Consider the following 16,587-nt stretch of genomic DNA (forward strand, 5'->3'; position numbering starts at 1 on the left):
AGTTAGAGACTTTCCTTGCATGCAAAGACAGGCTCTGGTGGATTAAGTGGATGAGAGCAATAATGGGTCCAACAGTTGAAGGTGGTTTCTGCATGGCTGTAGAGGGAAGTGTGGGGTAGGTGGGGCTCATCAACCTGGAAAGGTAGACCATCTAGAAGAAGGAAAACTTTGACTCTAAACCTCCACTACCTTGCAGAATATAGTGATAAAGCGGGATATCAAATCCAAACTCTTCTTCTTCTCCTCCTCCTTCCAGCAACTCCTACTGCCAAACGTATTACTCTGCTTTCCTTTGGGCCACATCAGCAAGAACAAGAGGAGGATCTTGTCTTCTGGGCAGTACAGGACCTGCATTTATATTGCCCAGGCTTGTGCCCTGGAGAGGTCACTTCGGTGCTGCTATCACAGCAAAAACAACGTGGGAGGCAGCAGTTATTACCAGTCTCTGCAACCATAGCAGGTGCTGTGAATCTCCAGCAGTTTGACTTCACCCCTGAAGGTGCATTCCATTGTCTCTCAAGATAGACAGATACCAACAACAAATAAATAATCACTAGTAAAACATTCAGTATTGTTCAATACCTGCTGCTCAACTTGGTGTGAGCTTTAAACAAAAGGCCTTACTCATTGCCTCCACAAAAACATCGTTATGCATCCTATAGCAACACATCAGCCAGGAAAAATACTGACTTGGTGTTTACAAAGTAAATGATTCAAATTGATATCTGTAAAATAATTCCTTAGGATCAAAACATTTTGATTGATTCCTTTGGAATCCCATTGTGGCATACATATTAGCCCATGCTGAGACTAGACAGTGGCACTGCACCATGTCTCTGATTGGTGCCAAACGAATTTGCAAGGAATTTAATCTTGGCAGGACAATCAACTTTAGTATTAACAAAATGCACATTAGTCAAGTACATGCAGGTGAACCATGTTACTAGATGAGATAACTCTGGTATCTGTGGAGACATTCCTTTCCCTTGACACTTTCTCTTTTCACAATACTCCTCTGCACTCATATGTTCCCCCTTTCCTCCTGTGCTCCACCACGAAGCTCCATTTATAGATCCCCTTCGCAGGATACCTCTTTCATACCTGTTGCCATACTGAGAACACCGAGGAAGATTTGAGTGAGGGAATGTCCATGGCTAACCCACTGAAATGTGCACATGCCAGCTCTTCTAAATCAGGCCATAGCCCTGACTACTTCAGTACCAAAAATCCTTCCCCGCTCCCCATATAGTGGATGAAAACAGAATTATCCTTGCTTTTTTCTCAACCCAGTTTTGAACAACCACTCACCTTAGCACATGTGTAGATCCATTTATAGTAGTAGTGGAACAAGGGACTGTTTGCCCTAAGATGGAAGGCCTTCGGTATCGTTCATCACCACAACACAGGATGATGAGGAAGGCACGTCTGAAAGACTTGTTCAAGAATGCATAAAGGAAGGGATTCAATCCTGAATTGATGTATCCCAGCCACAAAAAAGCAGTCCATATCTTTGCAGGAACTGCATAATCTATGAAAGGGTCTATTACATTTGTGATGAAGAATGGTGCCCAGCATAAACAGAAACACCCCATGATTATACAGAGGGTCTTGGCTGCTTTAGTTTCAGTCTTCATACGGTGAGTGCTGTGCTGGTCAGGGTGGTGTGGCCTCCCATCTGCTGGGGCCCCTGCACGCTGAAGACTCTGTATCTGATGAGCATGCTCCCTGGCTGTAATGTATATCCGGTAGTAGGCTAGCACCATTAGCAGAAATGGAATGTAGAAGGCAACCACAGAGCAGGTGATAGCATAGGGCTTGTTGACCATAAATATGCAGTAAGTTGAGTTGGACATACTGTTGAACTGCTTTTTCTCTACCTGAGGGAGTTGAACAAAAAAAGCAAAGAAAGACAAGGACATATTATAGCTTCTCTGATCATTAGTTGTCTTCTCTTTGCTTCATTTGCCCATGTGTGGAATGAAAAACAACACTGATGAGAGAATCTGGAACTTTCTCCACCAACCCTTGTACCTATTTCTCATTTCCCAGTTATTCTGTGTCTTTTTCGTAACCGGGTCGGAACTCCCTGCCTATTGACACCAGGCAGGCACCCTAACTATACTCTTTTCAGTACCTGATAAAAACATTTTTGTTTAGGCAAGCCTATCCAGACACGTAAAATGTTGGCGTGTGTTTTAATCTGGTGTTTAGCTCATCATTGATTTTAAACATTTTTGAATGTTTAAAGTACTTGTTTTAAACTTTTTTTAATGATCATTTTATTGCTTTATTCTGTTTGTAAACCACTTCTATATTTCATTACAATCAAATGGTAAATAAATATTGGGAAATAAAATTAATAAATATAGTTATGAATTGACCTATTGAATATTTTTTTCTCCATTTCTATTATCTTCCTTGAATGTTTTATGTTTATCATAAAGGTAAAGTAAAGGGACCCCATGTTTATCATACATTGAAGGAAACGTTGTTTATTCTCTGACATTTAAATATCAGGATGAGTAGCAATTCAAAATATAATGGAATCTTTTTTGGGATGGACAATTACACAATGCCCAAATCTGATTGTTATTGCTGAATCAATGCCCATACTGCAGATACTATATTGCATGTGTGTGTATAGAAGCATAGTAGAGGAACGAAGGAATGTTAAATACTGATAGGCTGCTAAAGAAAATAATTCCATCAGTGGAATCTTACAGAAATGTGGCACCAAGCCTATTGCAATGGTTGTGACTGCTTGACTTCATAGAACATTCCTCTGCCTGCCCATCATTCCCTGCTAGCACTGATTGTGAAAGGCAGGGTGATGAAAAACCCCATCTCATTCTTGACAGCTGTAGTAGTTGCATGGTTGTAAATTTAATGGAGCATGAACTGAGAGCAGTTTTCAGAAAGTATCAGGTCTGAGTCTCATGGAAAGAGTTGCCAACAGTCCCTCATGCTAGGCTGACAGCAAGCTTCCTAGATGGTAAGGAGGATCAATTTAAAGAACTGTTATTATGAAGGGTGGCATGTTGTCAATGCACAGAAGTAAAAACAACACTCACTGGAAGGAAGTCAATGGAAGGGGGGTGGAAATAGATAGAAGTAGAAAAGATTATTTCACAACATGTTAGCCAATGGGTTCTGAAGGTATCATGGATGTCACTGTGATCTGTCAATCACCCAGTATCCCTGTCAGACCACAGCAGATATTCACATAGCTGTCAACCTTCCTTTTTCTTGCACTGGGAAACAGCCATAACAGTGCTGGAATAAGGGAATTTTCCACAAAAAAGGGAAAGTTGACAGCTATGGATATTCAGAGTGAGCGTGTAATCATTAATGTCTCCTTCAAGGACTTTCATGGAATTGTAGAGTTGGAAGGGACCCCAGGGGTCATCTAGTCGGGGTACCCTCCACTATTTGGCCTAAATCTTAGCATGCAAAGTGCTCCTCTCACTACACACTTAAATATTTCCTTTACCTTCTTCCTAATGGTTCAGAATGTCCAACTTTATGTCCCACAGCCCAATAAAAAGCTTCTAAATCCAGACATTATGTACTTCGGCAACATGACTAGTTCTCTGTTGCCTTTGTGAACCTGACCCACTGGGCTGAGAGGATCCAAGGTTATGAGAGGATTCCAGATTATGCTTCCAGATAAGGGGGATATATCTGTTAGGGTAGACTTAAATCTATATTTTGAAAATCAGGGTAATACTAAAAAAATGTGGGTGGAAATAAAGATCTGGGTGGCTGCTTTTCTTACTAAAATGCCACTTTGAAAAGCAGAAATCTGGAAGATAAAAGGGAGGGGAAAGCGCTGACTAGCCTTTCTATTGCTTTTCTGAAGTAACTGTCCTGCAGATACGCTTTTCCCTATGAATTCCAGACAGGCATTTACCTTTGCAAGCACACACCTGGAATTCCACATAGCACCATATATATGTAGAAGTGATTCAGAGGGAGCCACTATAGAAAAGTGATGATCAGAAGAAGGGTTAAGCAATCCCTCCCTACAGCACTTAGCTGCTTCAAATTGCTTGCTCTCAAAACTACTTCTAACTAACAAACAAAAGTGCTCCATCAGCGTTTTGCTAGATTCATGCAATATTTATTTCAGCCCTAAAAAGTTGTGAATGAAGTACAGATCATCAATCACTTTGTAATGACTCAGTGCAAGGGACTGAATGAAATGCAACTTTACAGGAACTTCCATTTCTAGGATTCTATGAGCAAGACTTCATTCTCTTTAAATTCACAGTAATGTTATTTCACAGAATCACAGGATATTTTTGGAGGCTATCTAGAACCAACTCTGTCAACTTTAGCTACGAGTGGAACAAGTGAATTGAGCGAATGATAAAATATTCAGATCACAAATGGAAAAGAATAGTGATGAATCCGAGAGTTTGCACGAAGGTTAGAGTCATTTCAGTAAAATAAAATGGCAGACGGGGTTCAGATTTCCAAGGGAAGGTGATAAATCCCTAGGCACAGCAGCCAACACTATGACAGAAGTGAAATTGCCTTTCTGACCCTAAGTTTGGTAATATAAATGGTCTGGAAGCAATTTTGAACTTCTCTTTCAATCTTCTTGGGTGAAACTGTATGCTGTTTAAAGAGATGAGGGATTTGGGTCAATACAAGACCTGCTCATACAGAATTTAACTTCACACCAGACAACTAGGTTCTACTCACCAAGTCCATGATGCCAATGCTATTCCAGCCTTGCATTATAGGGAGAAAAGAAATAAACATTGGGATTACCCAGCAGCCACCCAGCATTAGAGCAATGCGCAGTGGTGTCATCTTATTCCTATAAACCAGTGGCTGGCAGCAGATAGCATAGTACCTGGAAGAGGAAAGAAAATAGAATTAATGGAAACAAGGGACCAACCAGTCCCATCTTTTCAAATCTGTGAAAGCACTGGCTTCCAGCAATTTGCTGAGAAGCACAGGGGAGCAAGTCTAATGCTTCTCTCATCTGTGCAGAAATATGTGAAATTGTACAATCCTTAAGATCCTGGCTATTCTTATTATTAAGTATTATTATTAATACAGTATCATCAGTGTACACAGCACTGTGCGATAAAACTGATGTAAAAGCTAAGGCTCACATATAGCCAACCTGTGTACAGAAGACAGCTTAGCATTAAAACTGTTAATATTTGGTAAACTGAGAAACAGCTGTCATTATTTGAAGAACAGGAAAGCAAGATTCTGAGGAGGATTCTAATGACCCTTGCATCTGACACAGATTTCCCCTCCTGCTGATATTTATGCTAATGAGCTGAAAGGTCTGCACAGGTGGTCACGTACTAGTAGACTATATCCAACAATAAGCACAGCTTCTTAGTATTTATGGATAGATAGGAAAAGCAGATAAAGCTGAGTAGCCTTTTTAGTAGGGAGCCAGGAAAAATCCTAATGTATCATACTAACTTTTAAGCGGGAAGAAAGTAACCGTTCTCTCTCTTTTTTTTTTTTACATTTTTACCAATTTTGACAATAATTTCTATGCTATTTCATTTAAAACACAAGTAATACTATGTCATCTTGATAATATCTTAAAACAGCTTTTTCTAATGTCTATAAATTATAGATTACTATAACTTGTTCAAATGCACATTCATTTTCTAACAGAATGTTGAACATTTTTATGGAACATTTATTTTGCTTATTGCCAAAACCGTTTCTTAGTCATTCTTCCAATTTCCCCTTTATAAGAACAGTTAATTTTGTCCAATAGTTAATTTTTTTCCATGTCTGAAGAGACCCCTACTGGAGAGTGCTGGATAAAGCTGGCTGCTGTGCTAGCAGAAATGGGCATTTTGCAGAGAATATTTATGCAGAATATAGAGTGTTTTCTCTTTGCATCAAGAGAGGAAAGGAACATGATTAGATATAGAAAGAGAAATGAAAGGACAGCAAATTCCCCTGACAATTAACACATTGAATCAGAAGTAGCAAAATGATATAGGAATATTTCCAGATGATATTGAATTAACCACAATGAAGGAGACAGTTCAGCCAGGCAGTTCTGCTACACAGGTTTATCAATTTTTATCATTTGCAGCTGACAGTATCACTTTTGGTTAAACAAAGTATTAAGCAATAGTTAATTCTATGAAAGGGACATCTTGAGATTTGAACCTTCTTGCTGCTTAAATTTCATTATTTGTATGTCTCCATTCATGTCTATCCTCATTCACAAACCTACAAAATGCACACTCACACACATCAAGAACAGACTTCCAGCCACAGAATGTGCTCTCCTTCTCTCCCCTGCCTTGCGACACCCCCTGCCATGCACACTAGGAATGTCAGAAGATTTCATTGCAGACTACTGTGAACGCCCCCCCCACACACACACACACAGAGAGAGAGAGAGAGAGAGAGAGAGAGAGAGGCCCCAATCTGTTCCACTGAACCAGTCCTTGGAACGGACCACAGATCTGTGAACTAAACCTTTCTGACAGCTGGTTAGACCATGGTACTTATGAGATGATCTGAAGGCTTACCGGTACTCTGTTTTTCTTCTTCTAATTTTAACACTGCAAAGCTGCTTGGGGCAGCATCAATGTGTCATTTGCTGCATAACTGTGCATACTTAGACATCCACATTCAGAACCAGGATGGAAAGGACTGCAATAGGATTTCTCCATCCCTATCATACACCCTTTAAATCTGCTCCAGAGGGTTAGGGGATCAGAGGAAAGTGTTGATGCACAAGCAGAAGTCAACTCTTGCAGCACTGAATATAGCCCCAGGGTGCACTAGGTGTACACAAGCCCATTGGAGAACCAAGGAGCTCCCTATATTTCTATCTGGAATGGTTTAATAAATTTCCTACAAATACCTGGGAAAAGTTATAAATTAACGTCCACATTAAAAATCATGTTCAGACAAGTTATTGAACCATACTGCTGCTATTACTACTTGCTCTCTAGTGGTTTTTTAAAAAGAGAGTTGATGAGCTGTTGTTTTAAGGATTACACCATTTTATGAATTTTATATATCCTTATTTGATTTTGTAAAACCTGCCCTATGGCATATGGAAAGGGAGATATATAGATAATATAAATAAAGTGAAAGATTAAAAAATATATTTATTTTACCCCGAAGGATCAAATACGCTTCTATATTCTCACATGCTGCCCACTTACAAGAAGCAAGAAATTCCAATGGCAGCACATTCTAGATTTTAGTTGCCTCTGTAGGGAAGTGCACTGAATATTTATGGCATTTTAAAACACTTGCTTTAATTACAAATATACAAGTAGAGGCAAGTAGGATGCACTCCTACCAGGCAGCAGGTTCGCTACATCCCCATCAGATCACCAGAGATAGATGGTACAGTGGTACCTTGGGTCACATACGCTTCAGGTTACATACTCCACTAACCCAGAAATAAAGATTCAGGTTAAGAACTTTGCTTCAGGATAAGAACAGAAATCATGCTCTGGCAGAGCAGTGGCAGCGGGAGGTCCCATTAGCTAAAGTGGTGCTTCAGGTTAAGAACGGACCTCCGGAACGAATTAAGTATGTAACCAGAGGTACCACTGTACTGTCTCAGCCTTAAAACTGCATGCATGCACACACAAGCATCCACACCCTCACCTGCCCTGCCTTTAGCCTGGGAGCTTCCACAAACCTCAACAGCTATCCCATTAAACACACAGCATGGCCAATGGTCAGTGATAATGGGAGCTGTAGTCTAAAAATATCTGTAGGGCACCACAATGGCTATCTCTGCCATAAACCTACGTTTCCCATCTCCCCATATAGTGTACTACCAAAAGGGGGATTGGACAAATTCATGGAGGAAAAGGCTATTGACAGTTACAAGTCATGCTAGATAGCTACACACCATCTTCAGGGTCAGAGAAAGCATCTTTCTGAATACCAGTTACTGGGGCACAACAATGGAAAAGAGTTCTACTGCCCTCAAACTCTGCTTGTTGGCTCCCTGGAGGCATCCAGGAAGCAGGTTGCTCAACTATGTTCTTAACAATGTGCCAAATAAAAGAAACTACTAATACTCCTAATTAACTAAAGACAGTGCCCCACACCCATTCTTCAAACAAGATCTATTTCAGATGAAACTGCTCAACAGAGCTAAATTAGTCTAACGAGGAATACAAATAAATGTACTGCCAAGTGAAAACAAACAAAGTAAGAGTTCCACGAAGACTTTGGAGAAGGTGGCGGCAATAGTAGCAAATAGAAAAGGGAAAGAGAACACATTTCAAATACTTTTTTTTTAAAAAAAAAAAAAGATTCATAACGTGCCTTGCATGCCTCAGATTATGCCTCAGCCATCTGTTCTGTTGTTTGTTCTTGTGTGGGCTCCCCCCCCCCCCAGTTCACAAGCTCAGCAATCAACGCATTAGGTCTACTTTCTATAAATCCAAGATATTTTGCATTGTAGTCTTGAGCACTACAGAGGAAGGCTTCTAAAGCAACATACTGCATTTATTACCTGCATGAACAGGTTACATTTAGATACTTTGGTCTCAATCCCATTTCTTTCCTCAAAAACTCTCGCTTCCTTTTCTTCAACAGTTCTCCTTCATTACCTCTGAACAGGCATGTTTTAAGGGGAACTGAGTTTATTTGTGGCTGTGTAGAGAACTGAACATTAACAGGACGCTTCGTCACATTTTATCTGTTTTAATTCCAGCCACTGAAAAGCCTTCTTGGTTCTTTTTCATTTGAACAGAGCTTTAGCAGGATTGCCCAGAATGGAAGGAGCAGCAGCAAGCAGGGACTGATTAACACAGTTGCAAAGCCAATCCTTAAAAAAGAATGATTCATGTGGTATTGCAAAGGCTATACTGTACAGTGTTAAGAAATCTCAGTTTTTGCAATTACATTCATTGGTAGTTTGAAAGTTGTCTACTACTAAGAAATACATGCACTGTCTTTCTAGGCTCATTATCTCAAACATTAGAGTCACTTCTGAATATTTTGGGCCTGATCATTTCCTATTCAAGACATAAGACTCATGTGCAAGTAGCTCTTCAGATGACTCATCAGACCCTCCTCTTTGTGTGGACACATTGCATCAGGGCAATCCAGGCAACAGGGAGTCTCTGTGTGCTTCCCATATTCCCATCTATGCACTCATAGAAGTTGGTAGGGGATTCTCCCAAAGACAGAGCAGTTTTCTCTCTGCTATTTTCACAGCATCAGTAAGCACATGAGCAGTGGCTTCAAGGCAATCTGTAGACTTGGAGGTGGGCCTATTCAAGTACCTCCCATTTTCCAAACTCTGCATCTTGAGTAATTACCACTGTGTTTTGAAGGGAAGTCTGCTCTAAATGGGAATATGTAAAATACACAGAGGCTCCCTATTGCTTGGAATGTCTTGATGCAATGTGTCCATATATCTAACAACAATACCAATAACATACCAAAGGTTAGAACCTAAGAATGTCAGAGTTTATTGTTGCAAAAATAGGGATAAATATGAAAGTAGAAAATGAAAAGATTGATTATGCAGGCAATGTACAAATTTGACAGGCATTCTTAGGGTTAATTCAAGAGACAGTTGAGAGAAAAGGATCCCAGCACCTAATGTGACAAGGGGAAAGCAAAAGACCCAAGTGGACATCTGTGGAACTGAGTTAAATGAGTAATAACATCTCCCTTCGCAACGAGGCGAAACCTAGCTTGGATTGCAGTTCTAAGTACTCTAGATCATTATACCTCAGCTCTGCATCTGAGATATAAAAGGCAATGGCACCCTACAAAACTAATAAAGGTATTTCCTCACCTGAAAAATTAGGGCCATGCCCACACCATACACTGTATACTTAAAACATGCATATGCCATTTTAACAGTCATGGAGAACTCTGGGAACAACAATAGGTTAAGAGTGCTGGAAACTGTAGTTCTGTGAGGTCAGCACCCTCAACAAACTACAGTTTTCAGGATTCTTAGGAGGAAGTCATCACTATTAAAGTAGTATAAAAGTGCTTTAACTGCATGGTGTGTGTATGACCTAGAAAAGACAGTACTGAGTTTATGCAGAATGCTTTTGAACCTCACAACCAAAGTATATCAGCCATATGAACATAAGAACATCTCTGTGGGATCAGACCGAAGGCGTATCTAGTCCAGTATCTTGTTAGCCCCCAGGGCCTAACCAGATGCCTATAGATCTCCAACTCTTCTTGTAAATGTGATGCATAAGCATTCATAGATGGCAGTAATAATATTCATATCTTACTATATAATGTTTTTGTAAGAAAAATAAGCTGTCACATTGCAGTTCATGTGGCCACCAACAGGTGGCCATGCAAACTGTAACATGACAGCAGCAGGTGCAGTAAGTGAGCAAAGCAAGCAGCCAGGCTAGTGGCACAAGTGGGCAGGCTGTAAGAGCAAGCGAGCAAGTGGGCAGGCAGGTGGCCCAGGCAGGACTTCCCATGTTGCCATTGTCACCATCTCCCTGCCTGTTTGTGTGCACACACAACAGGGTAATGGAAGCCTGGGATCTGAATGAGTGGGTGATCCAGTTAGGCAAGTGAGCGAGCAGTCTGCCCTGCCACACTTAGGACAGTGTTTCTAAAGTTCATTAATTTGAGCTCCTTCTTCTACACTTACTTCACCATCTCCCTCAGTCTACCCAACCTGCCAATCATAACCCCTTTTCAGACATGACTGTGGCTTCATCGGGCATGCAGAGGTGGTGAGAATAGCACAACACAAGGGAAGTTTTTCCCCCTGCACAACCAAATATGATTCATCCAGGCATCTAAGACATAGATATCACTGGCACTGCACTAGACCTGACAGCAAAGTTCTGCATGAACAGAAGCTGTGACCAGGTGTCACATGGAACCTGTTGTCTCCTGGGGATTCTCTGGACAGAAGAACTTCTACACTTTACCCTTTCTACCATGCTAACACTTGTTCCCTTACAGGCTTCTGCCATCAAGAGTTCTCACCTTAGATCCTGCCTTTTCGAATTATTTTACAGGAACGCATATCTTTCTGCAACGCTCACAATGCCTAAATGTTAGCATTCTCTTTGGGAAGAGGGTTCTGTTTGTGACTTTAGATATAGGCAGGAGGTGTTGATTTATGGTAATGTATTGTATCTATGCTCATTGCTGCCTTTGCAAAACCCTCAAGGCTGCAGCTAGTGGAGGAATGAGGCAGGCTGCTCAGGTGAGGCAGCAGCTAAGTACGAATTAGTCTTATAAGCAGAGGACAAGATGCAAAAAACAGTGTATTGTTTAGAATAGACCAGGAAACCTACAAAGCCAACACCACATTTTTTTCACACTGCTGACCTTCTATGCATCATCTACTCCACCCCGGAATGTGCCATAGCAACAAAATAAAAATAAATCTCTACTATATCTTTTTTTGAGGTGTGGCAACACACATGGTGTTTCAGGATGCAGGGGTGCATACAGAAAGTAAACTGTTGTATTTTAATTTTAATGCAAGCAAAAGGTATTGGTTTTTATTAGTTCTCTTTTTGCAGAATGGTGGCTTATTTCAACAGTTGAACCAATCTACACAGAGAGCAGCATGCATCACGTATCATCTTGATAAGGTCCTCACTGCTGCAGAACTTATGCAGGACTGGACATTAAATTGAACAGGCTCTTTCAGTCCACACTGCACCATATGATTACTTTTTTATTTATTTTTAAAGGAGACGCTTGATTATGACTCTTCCTAATCAAAGCTAGGGAGACTGGCAGAAATTCTAGGACCTAGAAGTCCAGAATCTGCCACAAATATCTGCATCTGACTAAGTAGTGTGAACAGAACACAGATGTTAGGGCAAAATTGTCTAAAGCTTTCAGAATTGACTGTTTTACAAAAAGGGGGGGGATACCAATGATCCAGTCACAAGCACAAATAATCCAGCCATAGTAAGAGTTAGCATTAAATAAATATAACAGAATTATTGCAAGCAACACTAATTTGTGCTCTAAGTTCTTTAATATTAAAAGAAAATCCCAATGTATCCCAACAATTATTTCTTCCATAATCTTTCACAAAGTCTGGGAAACTCTACTCTTCTGACATTGCAATGCTAGGAACTTTCAAATATGTAGGGAGATGCCACCATACTCTGACGTCCAGGGTGTCTTCTGCTTGGGACCTCTCTAACCCAGCATGTAAATTAAAAGTGCTAGGACTAGTAAACAGGAGCAGAAAGTGAAAGGACAAACTTTTGGCAGAGACACTTTCCTTTAATTCCTACCCCATTTACTGACCTAGTATGTATCTTAGGTCCTCACCAGCCATTAAGTCTTTTCCATCAGCAGAAAATGATGGGAGGTTCTGCCACTAATAGAAGCCATCAGGTCAGCTCCTGTCAGTGGATGTGTGAGAGCCCAGATGGCCAGCACTAATGAAATGAAGCTCTCTATAATTTAAGAGGTAAGCCATTAATCAGTTAATCACACAGTCTAATGGAGTAATGGCTTCTGCCCTGATTATCATGAATCCAATATTCCCTATATGGGGACAAATGGACTCAGAATGTTTAATATGCCTATGTTTACAGTGCTAAACAGAAGTTACATATATTACCATCTAGACTGTCAAGAGTATGGGGCATTTATTGAATTACCAAAGGATCCTATCAGATTATAACGGTTACAAAACATTCAAAGGGAAAAAAAATATTTCACAGGTAGCTAGGAAGAACAGTCATGTTATATGACTTGTACTGACAGCTGCTTTTGTACTACTGCCTGCAATGCTCCATTGGCAATGTTACCTTTGATCTGTTGTAGTTATTTTCAGGATTTATCTGTGTAACTATTCTGTCTTTGCTGTGTGACATTCCACAATGCATATACTTTGTGGATTCTAGCACCATCCATAGAGTTTTGAGTGATTCTATCAAGGACCTCATGCATCGTGTCTCATTTGTTCCACCTTGTACAGAAATGAAGGGTGTGTGTGTGTGTTTCTTTACTGAAAAAATTACAGGGAGATTCCTCTGCCCCTTGCTGCTAGGTCTAAGGACAACAGAATAAATGTATATGTATAAATGTATAATATTTCCAATATTGCTTTAGCAACAGAGCCCTAAAAGAAACTTGGTGCAGCCTCTTTTTATCTTATGCTGCAAATTTTAGATCCATTTTACTATTTATTTATTTTAGAACTTTTTTATTATACTGCACTTTTTTATTTGTACTTCTATTCTTTTTAGTCTATTGATTTGTTTGACTTACTTCAATAAAAAATATTTTTAAAAGAACAGTTTCACTACTAAAGAGTTAATGATAGGAACAAAGATAACTTCACTGGGAGACAGGAAGCACTTTGGAAGTGGTGAGCTGAGGAAATAGTTTTACTCGAAGCCATTATTTATGATTGACGTCTATATTAAAAAATAAAAAAAACCCAGACCGGTACAAGAAACATGAAGACCAAAACAGAAAGACTTTCCCCATAATGCACACTTTTATGTGAAGAATGAAAAAGCAGAAATGATCACACATTCCAGGGTGCAAGTAGCAAGGACATCACCGGAGGAGTTGTCTTAACAAATAAGAACCACGAATTTCAATTACATAGTTCGGTGGCTAAGATGAGCTCGATTACCAGTTAAAATTGCTTATCATCTGTAACTGACTTTACAGATAATTATAAAAGAAAACTCTTACAATCCACCCACGTTAGATCACAAGCAACATTTCTTAAAGTGGGGTGGGAAGAAGTAAATTTAAGAACATAGGAAGAACCTGCTGGATCAGGCCAATGGCCCATCTAGTCCAGCATCCTGTTCTCAAAGTGACCAACCAGTTGCTTGTGGGAAACCTGCAAGCAGGACCCGAGCGCAAGAGTCCTCATCCCTCCTGCAGTTTCCAGCAACTGGTTTTCAGAAGCTGTGGAGGCAGAGCATAACCACCATGGCTAATGGCCATTGACAGCTCTCTACACCGTGATCTAGTTCTCTTTTTGAAGCCATCTAAGTTGGTGGTCATCATTGCTTCCTGTGGGAGTGAGTTCCATATTTTAACTATGCGCTATGTGATGAATAATAATTTAGTTTTACTATTAAAGAATCCCATGATGTTCAAAGTATCAATTCTGGTTTAAAGTAAACGATGATTATTCTAATAAGCCAGATTTGTAGCAACATATGTTTCAAGTTAACTTGTTAAGAAATTAAAGAATCCCTGCTTCAAATACAATGACAATTCAGGATTCTTCAAATGTGAAAGTAAACTCCGGTCAAATCCTTTCAGCTGCATAGGAAGAATGAGGAAGAGGGGAGCATTAAAGGCTGATGCTTTGCTCAGATTTGTCCTCTTAGTATGTATTGATAAACCACAATTTAGTGCTAACACAGTCACTCTTTGGTGAAGTAAATATACACATCCATTCTTACATAATATATCCAAGAGGGGAATCCCCAGTCTGCAGGCCAGATATGGCCCACAGCCAGATTCCATCTGTTTTTCTGGGTTTCCTCCCATCCACCAGCTGTTCAGCAGAGAGCAGCCAAAGAGGAAATGAAACTTTCCTCTGCAAGAAGATCAAAGTGGGGTGGGATATGTTTCAGCAGAGACATAAACCTGTAACTTAGTCGCTGATCTGTGATCGTAATAATAAAGATGGATTGACTGACATAAACATGTGTTCCTTGCAAATAATGCAAAGAGTATGTATACATTTTGAAACTTTGTGCATACAATTTTTGGGATCCCAGTGCATTTTTGAAGTTAAGGCATTGAATAGGTGTGGTCTGCTCACACACTGATCTGAAATCCAACTTTTAACATCTTTCCACTGGAGATGTCCAGTAATAAGCCAAAGAAAGATTCCCCAGCTCTGTTCTAGATACTTGAAAATAAGATATTTGAGATAAGCCCTGGCACACATGAAACCTTGTATATAGGATATATTTACATGCCTTTAATTCAATGGTTTTCCTGAAGGAACACGTGAAATTTAACCAGATAAACTTGAAAACAGCAGCATTTTATTTTATGTACCTTTTTTATCCTACCTGTCTAATGAGATACAGCAGAGGTGGAAAATTGATGCTGTTGTGAGGAGGACATCAAGAGAAGTGCGGACTAAACAGAACGTTCTTCCATAAATCCAGTTATCTTGAACCAGCTCAATGGCTCCAAATGGCATCACCAGAACTGATACCAGCAAGTCAGCAAAGGCAAGTGAGACTATGAAATAATTGGTCTTGATTTTCCTGCAAGGAACACAAATGTATTGATTCAGAAAGACATCATCAAGATGACAATTTGTAGGACAGTGTTGCCTTCTGCATTTTAAAACATCCATCCCTTTTTATTTTATCACTCTGTAAATCAAGTGCCCATGTTGAGTATGTAAATTCCTCATGGGGCACACCCTTCTGTTCAGACCAGAGATAGTCCAGGAGATAGTCGAATGTGTGCACCAGCCTCTTTATCCACATATAGATCTCAAATTCACAAAGTAGTAGCTTTTCATTAGCAATTAAAATCCCCACCTGCATTTGTTGATTTGCTATCACTCATGGTGAGCAACAATCTTTCAAAGACATTAACATGCATACATATTGGACATGTGATGCTTCAGTGGTGAGGGACCTTAGCGGGGATGCTGCCAGAAGTTGATTTGATGTTTTCTTTCGAGCTGTTTCCACTGAAGAGACAAGCAGCTGCTCAGTTAGAAAAGTGCCTTGTCTTTTTGACGCAGTAGGAACTACTGCACAGAAAAACAAAACAAAAAAGCTCTTGCTGGGAATGTAGTTCCCCCTTATGCATGCACAACACATCTTTTGTTTAGGTTTAAAGATGTGAACTTAAAAATTCTGCTGCTCCTGCCAATCCAATCCAAATCTTTATTACAGTCACAGGCCAGCATAAGATAAAAGCAGCTACTTTGAAGAAGCCCTTATTTCATTATAGCTTCTGCAGTAATATACCAGTATGTATATTTATACATATGTATATTTAAAGAACTTGCCATATACTGACCATAATACATGTTAACATCAAGATATGAATCAACACTGTAGGCAAAATGGTACTCACATGCAGAGCCAGAAAACAAAGGTCACATAAGCTTGTATGACCAATTATGCTGCTATCATACTGATTCATTAATGTCATTAAAGGCCTTTAAATAACAGGTTGTGCCTCTTCAACAATTTACACAGTCAGATTGCCATTAATATCTACTACTTCCTGATATATGGTCAAATAAGCCTAAAATAAATAAATAAAAATGTGACATATCTAGTAAACTATACATTTAGAGATGTGGAAATTGATTGTGAAATGTGAATGGATGCACTGCTTAAATGTAGCATTTAATTTTTTTCTAATTAATCATACTTTCCATTGTCAAATAAACCCAAAGCACTGCCCTTTCAGGGCAGAAGTCCTGAATCCATTCCATGTCTAATATTCATTCCTGGCATAATTGCACAGTCTGTTACCCATGTCTGTTCTCCATCATCTGCTCTGCTCATTGGAGCTGGGAAATCCACAATGTCATTACAATCAATACATGATGTAGATTTTTAGTGCATATCAAGGAGAAAGAAAACCTGGCAAGAAATTGCTATTTTTGGCAGT

The 16,587-nt window shown here is 39.7% G+C and overlaps 1 protein-coding gene across 6 annotated transcripts in view; it reads right to left on the reverse strand.

Annotated features, from left to right (window-relative positions):
- The window catches only part of HTR4 (5-hydroxytryptamine receptor 4), a 155,381-nt gene that overhangs the window by 54,407 nt on the left and 84,387 nt on the right, over positions 1–16,587 (reverse strand). For all 6 annotated transcript variants that reach the window (XM_033139881.1, XM_033139878.1, XM_033139879.1 and 3 more), the window contains exons 4-6: positions 15,012–15,212; positions 4,708–4,861; positions 1,309–1,877 (exon numbers count right to left, since the gene is read on the reverse strand). In XM_033139881.1, the coding sequence (XP_032995772.1) occupies positions 1,309–1,877; positions 4,708–4,861; positions 15,012–15,212 (924 nt within the window). The remainder of the gene's footprint in view (positions 1–1,308; positions 1,878–4,707; positions 4,862–15,011; positions 15,213–16,587) is intronic.

Source organism: Lacerta agilis, chromosome 2 (assembly GCF_009819535.1).
Source record: "Lacerta agilis isolate rLacAgi1 chromosome 2, rLacAgi1.pri, whole genome shotgun sequence".
Classification (NCBI taxonomy): Eukaryota; Metazoa; Chordata; class Lepidosauria; order Squamata; family Lacertidae; genus Lacerta; species Lacerta agilis.